We start from the raw sequence: 16,480 nt of genomic DNA on the forward strand, positions 1-16,480 counted from the left end.
CTCGTTCCCCTCTCTAATGCTTACACATTCTCTTTAAGGTCACCCCTGTCCCACAGGCCTTAACACACAACTGTCCCCACAATTAGATGTGGTTCAGTAAAAAGCCTTTCAGATTTAAGAATGGGGGAAAGCTGGCTGGAAGCTCTGGATTTAATGACTTGCACTACCCAGAAGCTAAATGTCTAAAGATGATGAATGGCCTAAGAAAAGAAAGCAGGTTTTGTAGCTCGATACACCCCTTTAATCACATCCTCACATCAGTTAAATGAAGAAATGAAAACCTTCAAATAACTCAAGATACATTCATGCCCACTCTCTCTCTCTCTCTCATTGACATTAAGATTTTTATCGAAAAGAACCACCATTACCACACTCTCATGCAATTTAGTCAGTTCTCTGACAAATACAAGGTGAGGACTCTGAATTGGAAAAATGTATGGGGGATTTCATTTGGTTTTTTTTTTTGGTTTTTTTTTAAAGCTAGTGAGTTCTTGTGTTAAACTAAAACTGTGAAGAAATGGCTGAATGTTTCACATCTCCTTCCTACACACAGATTTAGCCCACCTGGACTTTTATAGATATTGATGGGAAGCATATTGGCTAACCGTTGTATGACATAATTCCACATCTTTCCACAAGCCAGTGTTAAAAATGACTGCAGAGGTGAATGCCACCTCCTGAAATGTAATGAACAACAGCATTTTCAAATACGTTTTATCATATCCACAGCTATCTTTGTAATGGCTTACCAGCAGCAAGAATGAGCTGCTGTCACAAGTCAAGCATCTGCCCAAGGGTAAGAGTCACTGGGACGGATCGAGGTGCTCCAGAGGCACAAGCTAGCGGGGTCTGGCAGGGCATGTGTGGATATTGCACAACCATGCCCACACAGACTGTGAGTATATGCTGTAACAAGCGGGTGCATCACAGTTTTTGCTAGAATCCATGGCTGACATTGACAAATGGGGATCATTGTGCCAGGCAACATTAATGCACACATGGAGAGCAGCGCTTTAGAAATGTTCTACTGTGTACTGACAGGATAAACTACTGAAAGGGATATAAATCGAGGATAGGTGGAGTCTCTGTAGCTGGCTAATATATGCTAATTTGACAGATACGATGCACAATAAATAAAGGAAATTATAAGATGTGATGTATTATCAGGCCTGTTGATCATGCATGCCAGTGTAATGATAAAACATCCCTCTGCGATTCCAGTAAGTGGCCCTTTGCAACATTTTTTGACAGCAACTGAAAAACTGTTGTTTTGCTTTTTATTACCATAACGTTTTTTCACTGTTGTTTTTTGTCATTACCTGTCACAGTTGACAACATCACTTTTTACAGATTAGTCACATTTTATCAAGTAGCCCAATGCTTGATGCAGCTGAAAGTATTTAGTATCTGTGTTGTATAAGAAGATTCCTCACATACACCGATGTTTCTACGGAAACAGCAGTACAGCCATGGCCATTTATTCACTATTTTTACCGTATGTGAGTGAAACCTGAGAGTAAAACACTGGCAATGTCTGTTACTATACTGTCAGTGTTTTAGCATCTACAGTATACTCTTTCTCTGTTTGGGTTATTCGAGCATGCTATTAATTCAACAATATTTTCAGCCCGCCTTTGAAACCATTTACTGAATCTGATATTGCTGTGACTGTCGACATACAACAGAACAGATGCAGAACATCTTAGAGATATCAGACATTTGGTCTTCATCATCCGATATCACAAACGTTAGATTACACTGCAAGCCTTTTATGATAATCTCTGAAATCATTCTCCATTCTTTCTCAGTTGTTTTCAAGATGACTGAGACAGAGTGAGCCATGTAACGGAGAGGAGAGGGGAGGAGAGGAGAGGAGAGGAGAGGAGAGGAGAGGAGAGGAGAGGAGCGGAGAGACAAGTTCAGGTAAACAGAAGGAAAGAACAGACAAATGGGGCTTCCATCCCAGAAGGTCATCAAATAAAATGCAAAGCATACAGGCATGTCAAGTCAGCCTCCCTTAGCAACAGAAAGGATTACATCTGCTGATAGAAGTTAACAAAATTTGCAAGTTAATGACACAACAGTGTAAGCAAAAGGGGCAAAGTATCACCTCTTTCATATTCATGTTCTGTTGCCTTATACCCTCTCTCTCGTTCTCTCTCACTCTCTCTCTCTCTCTTGCACGCCGCTTAGTCTCTCCATCACGTTTATGTCCCTCTCTGCTAATAATTATTTTTTCATTTTCATGTCTCATGTCTCTCTCTCTTACCGCGGTCCTCAGAGAAAAACACAGACATGAACAGAAAAGGGAAAGAGAGCAAAGCATCCATATGCCTCTGTGTACTGTAATTCACGGATAGGTCCTCACAGCTAGCTTTGATCTTAGTTTAGAGGTACTAATGGTGGGGTGTTAGGGACGGTCTGGTCAGCCTTTTATATGTCTCTTGTGTATTTGTATTTGTGTGTGGGGGTCTGTATAATATTGCTGTATTTGATAAAAGCCATGCACTCACGTAGATAACAAGAAAACAACAGGCAGACATTGCTAATGGATATTCTTTCAGCTCAACTTCCAGGGCTTATAGTATTACTGACATCCCTCTTTGCTATGTAAATGTTGTAAACACTTTTAAAACAACGGGTATTAGTGTATATATAGAGACTTTAATTCCAAAACACAACATTCATAAGAAAAAAAGAAGCACCACTAAACACCACCTTCCAAGTAATTAGTCCTGTTGAAGCTGAGCTCACAAAAACTTTGAAAAACCTACAATTGTCTAAGTCTGAGTCATTTTCTAAAATAGTTGGGAGAATTATTATTCGGCCCTGGCATTTACTTTCAGTGGTTGATTGTGGGTTTTATCGTTATGAATGAAAATCTTCCTCATGTCAAGCTCTTTGAAAATTGCAATTACCCCTATTAAACCACCCAAATACAACAATTTTATGTTATTAAAAAAGAAAAAAAAACTCTCAATGAATAATAGAATGTAAATGTTCCTAGAGTTTAAAAGCTGGAATACAATTAGGCTCAATTTACATCCTAAAGCAACCCCACTGTTAAGAGAAAATGTCACGACAGCAGAGGGTGGCCATCAAAATGGTTCCCTGATTCTTACAGTTAAACCTTTGTGCAGCTGTTGCAATGTAAACGACGATTATAGCCACGTCTATGATGGTGAGGATGTCATTTTACTGGTTTCCTGACATTCACATTGAGATGGCCTCATAGCCTGAGGTAAACTTAGTTTTAAGCAGGAAAAAGCATTTTAAGAGCAGGGTAATACTCAAGAACAGGGGGATTCATGTGTGGAGTGTGTATGTGTGCACATAAAGAACGTGATGGCAAATGCTCAAATAAGCCTTCCAGTTTCCTCCTCTGAATGTAGAATCTGATTAAATTAACAAGACAAAGTGATTACAGAGACCTTTTATAGGCGGAAAAGCATCCACTTTGAGATGATTTCATGGAGCTGAAATAGAGCTGATTAAAACAGGGAGTGAAGAATTTGTCAGTGGAGCACTGCACTGTTTTGGTTCCAGATGAAATTGCTTCATATTATTTTCTAACCCCTTACCCTTACTGGTTTAAAACAATTTGAGGCATTTATAACTTGATCAGAGAACGGCCTGTCGGTGTGGTGCATGAGAAAAAGCCATGAATTTCAGCTCCAAGTTGTTGTATTCATGTGCTTTGTGGCATTGGAGTGCAGTAAGGGTCACTCAATATAGTAGTGTTGGATGAATCATCTTGATCTTCAAAGTTAATGCCTTCATTTGAGTATAAGATTGTGTTAAGAGAGAGTCAAGAGTCTGCATGTCTCTGTCTGTCTGTGCAATGTGTGTTACCCACCTCCTGCAGTGTCCGTCTCAGTCTTAAAAGCAGGGTTTTGACAGCAGTGCAGTCTTGCTGCATCAGTCTGAGTGGAAGGGCTTCCAGCCCTGGGGGTAAGGACTCATCTTCCCTCCCCAATCCCAGCCCCGAGCTCCAATCAGCGGGAAGCAGGCTTGTGGGACGGCTAGGCTCCCTAGAGGAGAGAGAGAGTGAAGGGGAAAGAGAGAGATGAAGAGTTTTAATGGAAGTATGAGTCAGTGCGAAAACTTGACCATTGACTTGACTTCACTATTCTCCCTCCGCAACCAGCAAAATCTCATCCTGCCTTTGGTGGTTACCAGTGGTGTTCATGATTCATTATAGTGTTAATATCAATATTCTGCTTCTTCCTCCACTGTGCAGACAAGATCTCTAAACCACTCGCAAGCATCAGCTCACAAAGCTGGCAAATAGTTACAAGACATCAAGTCACCCTCACAAATAATGGCATGAACATATAAAACCTTAAAATACTCATAGCTACAGGTACAGCTACTGTACACTGTTCATGCACAAGCTGGAAGCATGGGCTATAAATATGAGGCAAACCTAGATCACTGCATTATGGTCAGAGTTGGTGGAGCTCTGGAGCACCAACTAGTGGAAGTGCTGTTGGATGAGTAAGAAAAATCATATGCAGAGGGTTTACTGAACCCCTAAATATTATCAGTCAAGCCAGTGTAAATTAGTAAGTTTTATTTTTGCTTACTATCATTCCGTTCACAAACAATAAAAATGAATTGATTAAAAAAAAACACAGGACAGAGGAAAAACAAAGCAGTGTGACACGTGAGGAAAATGAAGAGATTAACTGTCCTCACGAATCCAACTCTTTGTGTTTCCACTTTCAAACAAAGTAAGTTGGAGCACCATTTCCAAATCAAACTTCACAATTTCATGGTTTTCGCTGTTTGGCGGTATAAGTGAGTCTCCTATTGACTGTGCTCTGACAATGTGGCTCCAAGGGAAAAAAAAAAACCCAGCGGCGTAAACAATAAGTTGTCAGCATGTGGAACAATAATGTGTACAATTAAATGCAACACAGAAGACTACATCGTCTACACAGCCATTATAAAGATCTATCTGCATCACACTGAGAGCAGCGGTGAGGATTTTGAAAATTTTGTAGAATTATAAGAAAAGACAATGAAGTGAAAAGACGAGGAAAAAAAAGACAGACAGAAGAGAAAATACGATGGTCCAAGAACGCCAACACTCATAGTACATAGCAGGTTTCATAAATCCGTCATAAACAGACAAAATATTTGTATGTGTAGCCACATGCACAACATCACACTCAAAGATCAAAGAGGCCAAATCACACAGGTCCATCTTCTAATCCTGCGTCTCACCATCATTATCAACACAAAGGGATACCTCATCGTCAAGAGCTTTGAACCATTATAGCCCATCACAACTGTGTAATCCTGTCTGTGTGTCCCTCTCATATTAAACCTTCTTAATTTAGTGTTTTGTGTTGTTGTGTTCACAATTATTCTTCTGCAAAAACAACCTCATGTATGTGTTCGTGCATGTGACTGATTGCATGACTACTGGTGTGTGTAAGCGTATGTGTGGAAGATCTCTCAGTTGGAGCACAGCATATCAAACACCTTTTTTATTTACCAAAGCTTTCAAAGTTGAACACAGCGGGGCTCCTGGCTACCTGATAGAAGAGATGAAACCTCTCCAAAGAAAGACAAGTTCAGAAGTCGGTGTTTAAGGCTTGGTTATTAACAAGCATCTGAGCTAATGTCACTCTTTTCCTCTACACTGCAACCACATTATTAATGATGGTGGTGGTGGGGTGGATGGATTTCAACACCAGCAGCCCTATCTTACACCTGGCACAAGGCACAACACTTTGATTGTGTCAGACCAATGCAGATGTCATTTTACCCTCCAGCGCACGTATTGTTTGAACAGTAAATGGTATACACATGCGATTCCATGTGAACCCAAGGGTGTGTTGGTCTTAAAATTAGATATCAGGTGCCTTGTTGGCACCTTGCTATCTTGAAGCAGTGACTGACCAACAAAAATCTGATCTAAATCAGATTAATGTAATGCCAGATTTAAATAAAGCCTCGGATAACAGAGCTTCATTGTGACATGCATGATGTTTAATGTTGTCATGTGTTGTTGTTGTCTGTTGCACAAAGAGAAACCTAGTTTTCCTAGAAAATCTGCCTCGAGTGTTTCTATTTATTACCTCATCACTGTCCAGAACAGTTTCATAACAAACTGAAGCTTTACTCATATCTCTCATCAAGTAACTTAAAATATTTCTGAGCAGATTTGTGCAGTTACCTCACTATGGCGCTGCTGCATGTCAGGCCTGGACTCACAGATCAGCCACAAAATGTAATCAGCTAACCGCATTGAATACTTAAACTCACTTGTACCACCAGCTTCAGACCATGCGCTGCTTTGGATTGTTAAAAAAAAAAAAAAGAGCCCAAACAATAGGATGAGATCAACCAAGGGACTGTTGTAATTATCTGTCCCATTTGAGAACACAGTCCATTAAACAGTAAACAGGCCTCTGGAGCAGTGTGTCTTTGGTGTCTGGTGCGTAGCCTCTGCTCTTTTTCTTACCCTCAACGTCTATTTAGTAAAGTACATACTGTACAGTATATGTTGGGAGGAACTTTCAGCAGGAGTCAGGCTGGCTCAGTGTCACCACATTCTTCATCTTTCTTTGCCTTGCAGGCATCACTAAAGCTTAATCAAGGCACCACAACTACAAATACTGACCTTATCTTTAAAAAATTGTGTCTTCATAGTCATTCATTGCTTGGAGCCACCTTTACTTGTTATGTCAGTTTTAGAGTTTAAGTTTCACCAGAAGCATATTTTTCAACTTGCGATGTAAGACTACTTTATATTCCGCCAGTCATGAAAACAGTTTCAAAGCATTAAAGCAAAGATCAAGCTCACCTTCTGTTGTGTAGTTTCAACTGAAGAATTATGTGACTGATGTTTAAATTCAGTCTGCTACTGTACATCTATCGTACACCTTACCTTAAACATGTGAGATGTCTAACACATTAGAAAAACAAATACTTTATGATCATTTTGTTTTTGATAATTATGAACTGGATGGCAGCTGTGGTGGTTTATAATTCTGATATTTACTGTTCTATGATTCATCATCACGAGTGCAATTAGAAATTTGAAATTGAAAAGCTTTCAAAGGACAAATCATCGACAGTACCCGATCTGAACAAATAACCTCAATCCTGAGTTCAGCAAATGCTGAAAAGTGAACTTTTAAAAAGCAGCATGTGTCCTCCTTCAGCCGACAATTAAAATGCAGCTGCAGTCAGCATTTGAATCAATAACAATGTGTATTATGACTCTTACTTGGCCCGAAGAGATTTTGCAAATGTCAAAACTGGGGAGCATAGTGAAAGCCAAATGAATCTTCAAGTCCAAGGCCAGTGTGTCCCAAAATAAAATTATTCGGTACAAATAGATTCTGTTGTTCCTTTGTCCCAAGCAAATAATTAAGGAGTTTGACTTTTTTTCAGTCCTTCTTACTTGCTCATGAAGTCCTGTCCTCCTTTGAGTTATCTAGTCAAATATTCTGGAAGCACAAGTCGTCAATGTTATCTACAATACAGGCATGAGAACAAGCAACCATTTTGCATGCAATTTTAGATAATTTTAGTGACAGAATCACACTGTAAATACGTGTAAATACGACGTACTGTAGGATGATGGTGGGGTAAATGTAACATACTCGTTCGGTGGCCCCCAGACTCTGGAACACTCTCCCCCAGACTTAAGAGCCTCTGCATCAATTGAAGTTTTCAAGGCGCAGCTAAAAACTCACCTGTTTCGACAAGCTTTTGAATTGCATGGCAACTAATTATTGCCACTGTTTTATTTCGTCTTTTCTGCACTCCCTATTCATATACTGTGTTGTTTTTAAAAACTGTTTTTATTCAAACAGTTTTGTGGAGCATTTTGTGACTTTGTGCTGCAAAAAGTGCTATATAAATAAAGAATTATTATTATTATTATAAAAATATTTTTCCATAATACTACATTGGAAAATCTCAAGATTTGTTATGAACTGCATTTCTCTCCATCCCTATTTGAGTGACAGTAAAGTGTAGTTATAGACCATAAAGCCAGTTCAAATGACAACTGCCACTTAGAAACTGTAAAAACAAACAAAAACTTTTCCCCCCAACAGATTCATCAAATAATAAGCTAAATTCCCACATTAACATTTCTCTGGCAAGTTGTGATATTTTGACAGAAGTGAATAAAGGGGGACTGTGTATCTCACCTTCCTTATGACATTTTCAAAAGGTGAGGTGAGAAATACCAACCTCCTGTCTGAAATAAACCACCAAGACAACCAGCCAGTTCACAGTCTGCATATCAAGAAAAGTAAGAAGGGGAGGGGTGGCAGTGAAGAGAGGCAGACATAATCGCAGAAATGAGGAGGTCTTTATCAACAACAGGCTGTGTTCACTTTGACTGACGGCCATTTGGGGGAGTGAGAGGAAGTTCGATACTTTTTGTCCCATTCTCATGGAAAAATAACCAAGATAGTGACAGGGAGCATTAAGTCACGCAGCAAAATCTCAAGGAAAAATGTACTTTAAGCAAAACAAGGCCATATCACTAGGAAATCAAAGATCAATCAACATAAGCCACTTCAAAGACTTCTCACTGAGGAGGTCGTACCAAACCAAACGGCTCCGTCAGGTTCACCATGCAGCGCCTCTTTTCCTTTTCACCGTCTTCTGCTGCCTGCTTCCACCACGCCTCTGTCTGCCTCTCACCAATTCCATTCGTCAGTCTTTCTTACTTGTCTTTGTTCACCTGCACTTCCCTCATCCGCCCCACACCCCTATGGCCTTCGACCGAGACCGAGTCCTTGTCTTTTCGTTCCTACAGCTCCCCTCTTGCCCCTTCACCTCTCCCCATTCACATCACTCTGACAACCTGCACACTAAACCGATGCGTTATCAAAGCCTAAGGTGTCCCCGCTGGGATTCTGCTGAGCACCTCAGACAAATGTCGATGCAGCCTGCCATCTTTTGAGGACTGTGTGTCAGGCAGCGATGGCTGATTTTTTCTCTCTCTTCTATTAAATTAGTGCTTTCGTGCCTGTTTGGCATCTGAGGTAAAAATGAACTTTCTCAACTTCTTTCTCTGTTGGTCCACTCTGTTATCTACACGGGACGAATTCAGTGCAAATAAATGACATAAGATCAATCACGCTCTCTTTTCTCTGACAGCTTGTGTCAAGTGGCAAGGCACGGTTCCATGAGAAAGTTGTTTTTCCTCTCAAAGTTATTCTTTTTTGTGTGTGTTGTCTGTTTTGTCAGTTTTTCTGTTTCTCTGTGTTTCTCTGAGCTTGACACTGTGGCCCTTTCTCTAGCTTTCACCAGGGTTCAAGTCTGGATTCTTCTTTTTACCTACGTGGTGCACATCAAATCCACAGAGCTACAAGAAAACGAGTGGGAGAGGGGTTCAAACGTCCACTAACCTCCCCTGAAACAATAATCATAGAGGTGCCCTTATGGAAAGTATTTCTGTTTCAGGGGACTAGAAGTGGAATATCTCTGGTTAAACAAAGCAGCTGAGGGCTGTAAGTGTGTTTTACTGTGGGCAACATTTTCAAAAATGGGAATACCATTAAATCTCACAGTCATTTTTGGGTCCATTGCCAAGCTGTCTGTTGCAGTTGAAATGGCACTTTGTCATGATTTTATTATTTCAACAAATTAGCCAGCCTTATCTCCAATGAACAATTGTGACAATCTGCAACTACGCAGCAAACAGCTTTTTGTATGTGCTGACAATATTCAATGCCAGTTTAAGAAGTAGGTCACGTGGAGAAGGCAACATAAAGGATGTGGATTAAAAGTCCGACAGATACGCTGCACAAAATCCATCAGACATCGAAGTTCATATCAAAGCTCATTCTGTACCACAATCAGTTTTTACAATTGTATCATGTAACACAACCACAATGTTACTCCAAGCTAAGATGTGATTATCAATTAATCAAGAAGATCTGGTGGGAATAAAATAAAACAGAATTGAAAAAATACACCATATACCAATACACACCATAGTTGATGCTCTCCAAAAGAAATCTCCCTTCAGTCATTTCAGAGGAATAAACTTTGCTTTGAACACAATTTAGAGCTGGAGGTGAGATGGTTATTTCAGGTTTTAGGATTGGCAACCACTGAGCTGCCGTTGTTCCCATGTGTGAGTGCGTGTGTGCACACGAGCAGGTCGAAGCATATATTTTTGACTGCAGTTACAGAATAGACAAAGTTGTTTTCAACAAAGCGCCAGTCCCATGTGCAGATAATTATACGTAGAAAAGCAGGAACGCACACACAAACACACAAAAAAGTGTGACTGCACAGTTACAGTAAAGACAAGTCTGTTCAGTGATGATAGATGTTATACAGGCAGGGAGGCCGTTCCTCTACTCAGGGTCATCTGTCTTCTCACTGTCATGAGCCGATAGCCTGACACTCTCACTCTATTCCTCTTTTTTTTACAGCTCGTTCACTTGCTCCATCTCTCTCTCCTTCTTATACACACACACTAACACACTACACCTCTGAACAGGTTATACTGTAGCATGTGAGTGCAGTGCAGGGAATAAGACTCTGAGATAAGAGTCGATTAGAAGATTACACAAGTGGACAGAGAGCTAATTTGAATTCATAAAGATGTAGTATTACACCAGCTAGTGTCTAAAACTGCTACTGCACAACCATGTCATGTGCTAATTGCAACTGAAAATGGGGATTAAAGTGCAATTTGATCTCCCTTTTACAGTCGTTTAAGACTAATTACACAAAGAAAGGAAAGTAAACAGGGGCAGAGTGTGAAAAATTCCCCCTTCCTTTGCTCCATGTCTTTTGCTCTTGTTCTCACAATCTAGTTTCCCCTCAAAACACTTTTCTCCTTCATTCCTTTTAATCCCTTTCTCTTTTCCCCTTCTCATGTCCTCTCCTTTTCTCTTTTCTCTCTTCTCCTTTCTACATATAGTTTTTCACCTTTTGTCTTTCCCTACCCCGCACCTTCCTCTCCATCCTTGTGACTCACTCCTCTCCTCTATGAAGCCATTTCTCAACAGCAGCATTTGAAGTGATCCATTTCACTAACCTGAAAAAGCCAATTATCTGCCTTTTTATGACTTTCATTATTTTACCACTCACACAGGGTTATATTACCGGGCTCTTGGCTCCCAGCATTGACACACACCTGCATGCACGCAGGCAGTAAACAATTTGCACACAGACCCAACAATGAAGAGATAGACAGCCCTGTATGCACACCTTGAAGTCTGGGTTAACATTATGTTCAGTTCAGTGTGTGAAGAGACATAATGACAGCTCAGCAAATCAATTATGCGTGATTTAAGTGCATTATCTTTAGCAGCAGTAGGGAAGTGGTTTGCATGCTCGTCAGTCAGCAATATTAAGACCACATTGTATCAGAAGTAATAATAATAAAACACACTTTAACACGGAGACATGGTGAGAGAAGCAGTCGGTCCCTTATGCCAACTTTTCCTTCATTAAATCTTTTACCAACAATGAAGAACATATTTATGGGGACGACCCAATATACAATGTGTGTCTGGTTGTGTGTACGCCTGTCATGTAGACATCTGTGTGACATGTGTGTGCTTGTGTGGATGCTCAAGTAAAGCGAACAGTATAACAGAGCTATGGGAGAATGATTGTCCCCATTTGTCACTCCTTCTTTCCACCTGACAGACACAGTGTACTCATTTGCATTCAGCACCTGAGGCTACGGATGTTTAATGCTGCCATTAAACTCATCTCCGACATAAAGTGCATCTGTGACTAAAGAGTGAGCACAAGCCAAGCTCCAGGCAGTGAACCTAATGGTGAATTCAAGTCTTCAGACACAGAAAGGGAGAGAATATAAAACTAATGTAATATGGCAGGGGTAACTTTCTGATTAACCTAATTGTCCTTTCTGCTTTCCCGTGCTCTGTGCACTCTGAATCTTTGCTTGTTTCCCAGGAAATCTCTCTGCTTTAACCTTTGCTCTTTTTTTCTCTCCCTGACTTAGTATCTTTTAACTTCTGAGACTCCCCGCTCTCCACCACCTCGGCATCAGTAAGTATCATGATAATCCCATACAAAAGGCTAAAACACACAAATGTAGCTCTTTCTTTTAACAGGGGAACTGACATCAGAATTTACCTGCACTAATTAAAGCAGAAGTAAGCGATCCGATCGTTTTGGCTAACTTCCTGTCAGCCGATGGAGTTAGCAGTCCCCGCCTCGTCCCTACGTCACCACATTCACGCGCATCCCTTGGCTGCACACACAGAGAGGACCGCCCCTTTATGCCGTTCTCTCTCTCCTCATTGGATAAAGGTTGTAGGATACAAGGAAAGTTTTCTCCTCGGCTTACAGCAGAGCAGAGTGACTGACAGACCCGTGTTTCAGACCAAACACTATATAAGTGATTGCTGTCGGAAGATATAACTATTTAAGACTTATATTAACACAAACATTCCGCTTACTTCTGCTTTAATATCAAAACTTTTTGTGACCTGAAGAGGTGAATTTAATAATGGTCCCATGTGTCATTTTATATTTTCTGTTTCATTGAGTCTTGTCTGGCTAAATTGCCTAAAATGAACCAAAACACAATATCCCACTTGAGTACTTTACTCTTCAAAACACTGCTTTGAGTTTTTAAATTCCACCACTATGACGTACTGTTTGCTTTTCTGCCTGTTTCTAATTTCCAATGATGAGAACTGAAGAAAAAAAGCACAAATGCCAAAGGTGACAACTGATCACAAAAGCAACCACCGGCTGACTGAGGCTGCATTTTAATTTTTTTTATTTATTTATGGACTAAAATCAACAATTTCATGTTAAAAATGCAAATTCACCACCCAAAGGGAGTAATTATTTGGAGGGCACATTAATGTTCATCTATTTTATTCAACACTTAAGGACATGATAATTGTTGCACTATTTAAAATAAATGCCTGATGATAAAGGACTAAAGTTCCAATTGCCGTATGTGTTTTGCTTGTGTTTACTTAAGAACCCTCAGCCTTGTTGTACCTCATCTAACCCTGCAGCAACACGAAGACAGAAAGGCTCAGGTGAGATTTGCAAAATAAATATTATGGCAATTCTATGAAAGTCTATACTTTATGTACCAAGTGTGTGATAACGTACTTTTAAGCCTAAGTTGGTAATATGCATCACAGTGGGGAGTGGATGTGTACTGCAGATCTGTGGTAAACACAACAGTGGAGAGAAAACAGAGGGGTGGATATGTACACTTCAGCAGCATATTCCCACTCTAGGACATGTTTTGGTGAGTGGACAAACACAGCGTGTAACTAATGTTTTATGATGATTGTCTGCACCATCATCAACAACACCAAAATAAATTAAAATGTTGTCTCGCTCTCCCCCTCTCTCTCTCTCTTGTGCAACTCATTTCCTGTTGTCACTGTTAGGCTGCCTAATTTCCTTTCACAGAGCCAAATATATTATCTAAGATGAGTCATAGTTCTGAACTGTTGTTATTTTGACAGAGTAGCTGCACTGATCAACAAAAGCCTCCATACTAAGTCAAAGCGAGGTGCGGATGATTCACGTCACAGTGCGCCTGTGTACGAGCCTTTGTTTTGACAAACTATTCTAAAGTGAGACTGAGATCTGTGTCAAATGGTCAAACATAATATTCTTAAACAAATATTTATCAGTACCCCCTTATTGATTCTTTGGTAACAGATCATGCCTTCTTGTTTTGTTCCACTTGTTTTGAGCACACAAACACCTGTTTCCAGTTTACAGTCACTTGCATGATCACTTTAGTGAAATGTTAATATGCAAGGGTGCCAGGAATAAGGTTCGATAAACCAGAAGACAGGAACGCGTACTTGTAATCCTCATTTCTTTGAATGCAATATGCATGTATGTGTGCATAGAGGGACATTGGTTAGTGAGAAATAATGGTTTATTCGCCTAATTGGGCGACAATACAATGACAGCAAGTGAAATCTTTCTTTGATTGTGTACTCCACATATAATTTATTGTACAACACAAGCTAATAAGCATCTGAAAGGTGTGAGAGCTGCCTGTGAGACGAGTGCTGGGAAAACAGTCAGAGTTTAAAAATACACCTACTGACACCTCACTAATTAACACACTGGATTACTCTTACTCAATTCTCACCCAAACAGAAATGTAAATCTTAACCATGTTTCTTTGTTAACAAAAGTGTATCCTCCCCCTAGGCTTTGTGCGTAGCATCGCCAGCTATGGTCGGCAGCGCACGGTACAGTCTTAGTCACTAAACAGACATATCGGTAACAAACCTGGCAACATCATTATGATGACAAGACAACAGGGTGATGAGCACCGTCACTGCACCTAGTTACTGTCTGCCAACAAATTGTTACAACACCCTCAATTAAGTAAAAATTAGAAAAATGCCCGTGCACAGCGAACAGTCCAGGTGCTGGCAGTGTGGCGTAAAAGTCCAATCAATAGAAAGAAAACCACAAAACGTGGCAACATACCGCACACTTAGACTGTATAAGGAGGATCTATGATTTATTGAGCAACGTGTTTCGCATCAGGCTTCTTCAGGCTCGTCCAAGTTAGTGTTTTTACATTTCTGCTTTTAGCCAGTCTACCTGCTCCCATCACACTTTAAGCTTGGCATCTACACTAAGCCAGGGTAAACATCTCTCTACTTGGCCCACTGACATTAGATTGATATTGATTTCATCATCTAACTCTAGGAAAGAAAGCAAAAAAAGAATATATCCCAAGATGTTGAACAAGTCCTTTAAACTTTACATGACCTGAACCAAATTTACCATCCTCTGAAAACAAATGCTACCGTATCCTGAATACTGCTGTAAATATGGCTTTTTGATTCTATGCAACAGATGTGAATGAGGGAACTTTTCAGTAACAAGTTCTCATGGGGAATTTTTCGTTCTGTCTATGTTTTTGGTTTGTAGTCGAGGACGTTTGGAAACAAATGGGGGTGATTAACATGTCAATGAAGCAATCCAGAATGCAATTTTCAACAGTTGTGCTGTGCATTTTCTTGGAGCTGTGCTCTATTCTCAGCATGTTGCATCATAAATACACTGACGATCAGCATAGAGTATACCGTATAGTCCAAGATAAAAAGTGACAAGGTAAAGATGCAAGAGGCACACAATGCATCAAGAGCCAAAAACAAAAGTTTTCCCATATTTATTTTTCAAATACCCCCTTAATGCTGCAAAAGGACATTTGAGTTCAGGAAAAGAGTCCTTAATCTTATATATCTTGCAATCTGTTACCAAAAGAGTAACGAGGAATACTACGTTAATAATTCCTTTCATTTCTGGAAAAGGCCACATGAACAAAAAGGAAAAAAAAACTTAATGGAGAGCAAAGACATGATTTATTCATTGCCAATGTAATGTTTTTCTCTGCGTTACAAATCAGAACCACACGTTCTCATTCAAAACAAGAGGAAAAACTGAAAGCCAACACTAATTAGTCTCCCTGTGTTGAACATTTAATAAACCTAATAGAGTGATGCAAATTAGAAGCTAAACAACAGCATTGCACAAAAGAAATAGGCATGACAGAAGCTCACTAGGATTGTTAACATGTTTAGCTATTAGGCTGGTATGAAAATTTAAAAACGCCACAACATAGATTTCTTGTTTTTCCTCTAGGGCATGAAGAGCATGACGCTTAGTTAACACCAGCAATCTGTGGGCAACAGACTGTGAGAACAATAAAACTATTCTCTTCAAAAGAATACATCAGGAACAAAGAAAAATAACACATTTTCTTTGATAAACATGTACAATGCAAACTTGAATCACTACATCACATGCCTCAAGTCAACTTGCAGTGTAAAACTACCCTGGCAAGCCAGACTATATCATTAAAATGTATAGTCTGGCAACGACCCGTAGACCTCGGCTCAATCCAGGGGGCGGGATGAAGGCTGTCTTTCAAACTGCCTCTGCACCAATAGGGTAGCGCTCGACCAATCAGAGCAAAGAGCAGGATGACGTTAGCCTGACAAGCCAATTAAAATGTATGTCGTCGTCGCGTTAAGCCCGCCCAACGACTCTCTAAACAGATAGAGCGCTGTGATTGGTGAACACTAACGGTGTTCGAGACTCAAAAAGTTCCTATGGCTCGTTTCTAGACCCACCTACGGAGCAAATATATTTGCTGCCGCTAGGGTGCGTCTAGATTTCTAGGCTAGTGTAAAACCACATCTGTCCAAAAATTCATAATATATTTTATGTAAGTTATCAAATGTACTGTGTTACTATATAGCAGTGACCTTGACCTTTGAACACGATCAATCCATCGAGTCCGAGATATTTGTCACATACAGAAGTCATAGAGTAACATGCAGTGAAATGTCTCCTGGTTGCTCCTAAACTGGCCTTATAAATAGAATAAATAAGATAAATATGAATAAAATAAAACTAATATGATGTAAATAAGGTAATTGCGAATGTGCAAAGGTGTGTGCATGTGTGTGTGTGTGTCAGGCTGAGTCCTGGT

General features: G+C 40.0%; 1 protein-coding gene across 3 annotated transcripts in view; it reads right to left on the bottom strand.

Annotated features, from left to right (window-relative positions):
* Nucleotides 1–16,480, bottom strand: part of ccser1 (coiled-coil serine-rich protein 1) — a 116,750-nt gene that overhangs the window by 72,589 nt on the left and 27,681 nt on the right. For all 3 annotated transcript variants that reach the window (XM_085786551.1, XM_085786553.1, XM_085786552.1), the window contains exon 7: nucleotides 3,857–4,031. In XM_085786551.1, the coding sequence (XP_085642677.1) occupies nucleotides 3,857–4,031 (175 nt within the window). The remainder of the gene's footprint in view (nucleotides 1–3,856; nucleotides 4,032–16,480) is intronic.

This window comes from Trachurus japonicus, chromosome 9, assembly GCF_045865225.1.
Source record: "Trachurus japonicus isolate A0001 chromosome 9, Traja_1.0".
In the NCBI taxonomy this organism is placed as follows: Eukaryota; Metazoa; Chordata; class Actinopteri; order Carangiformes; family Carangidae; genus Trachurus; species Trachurus japonicus.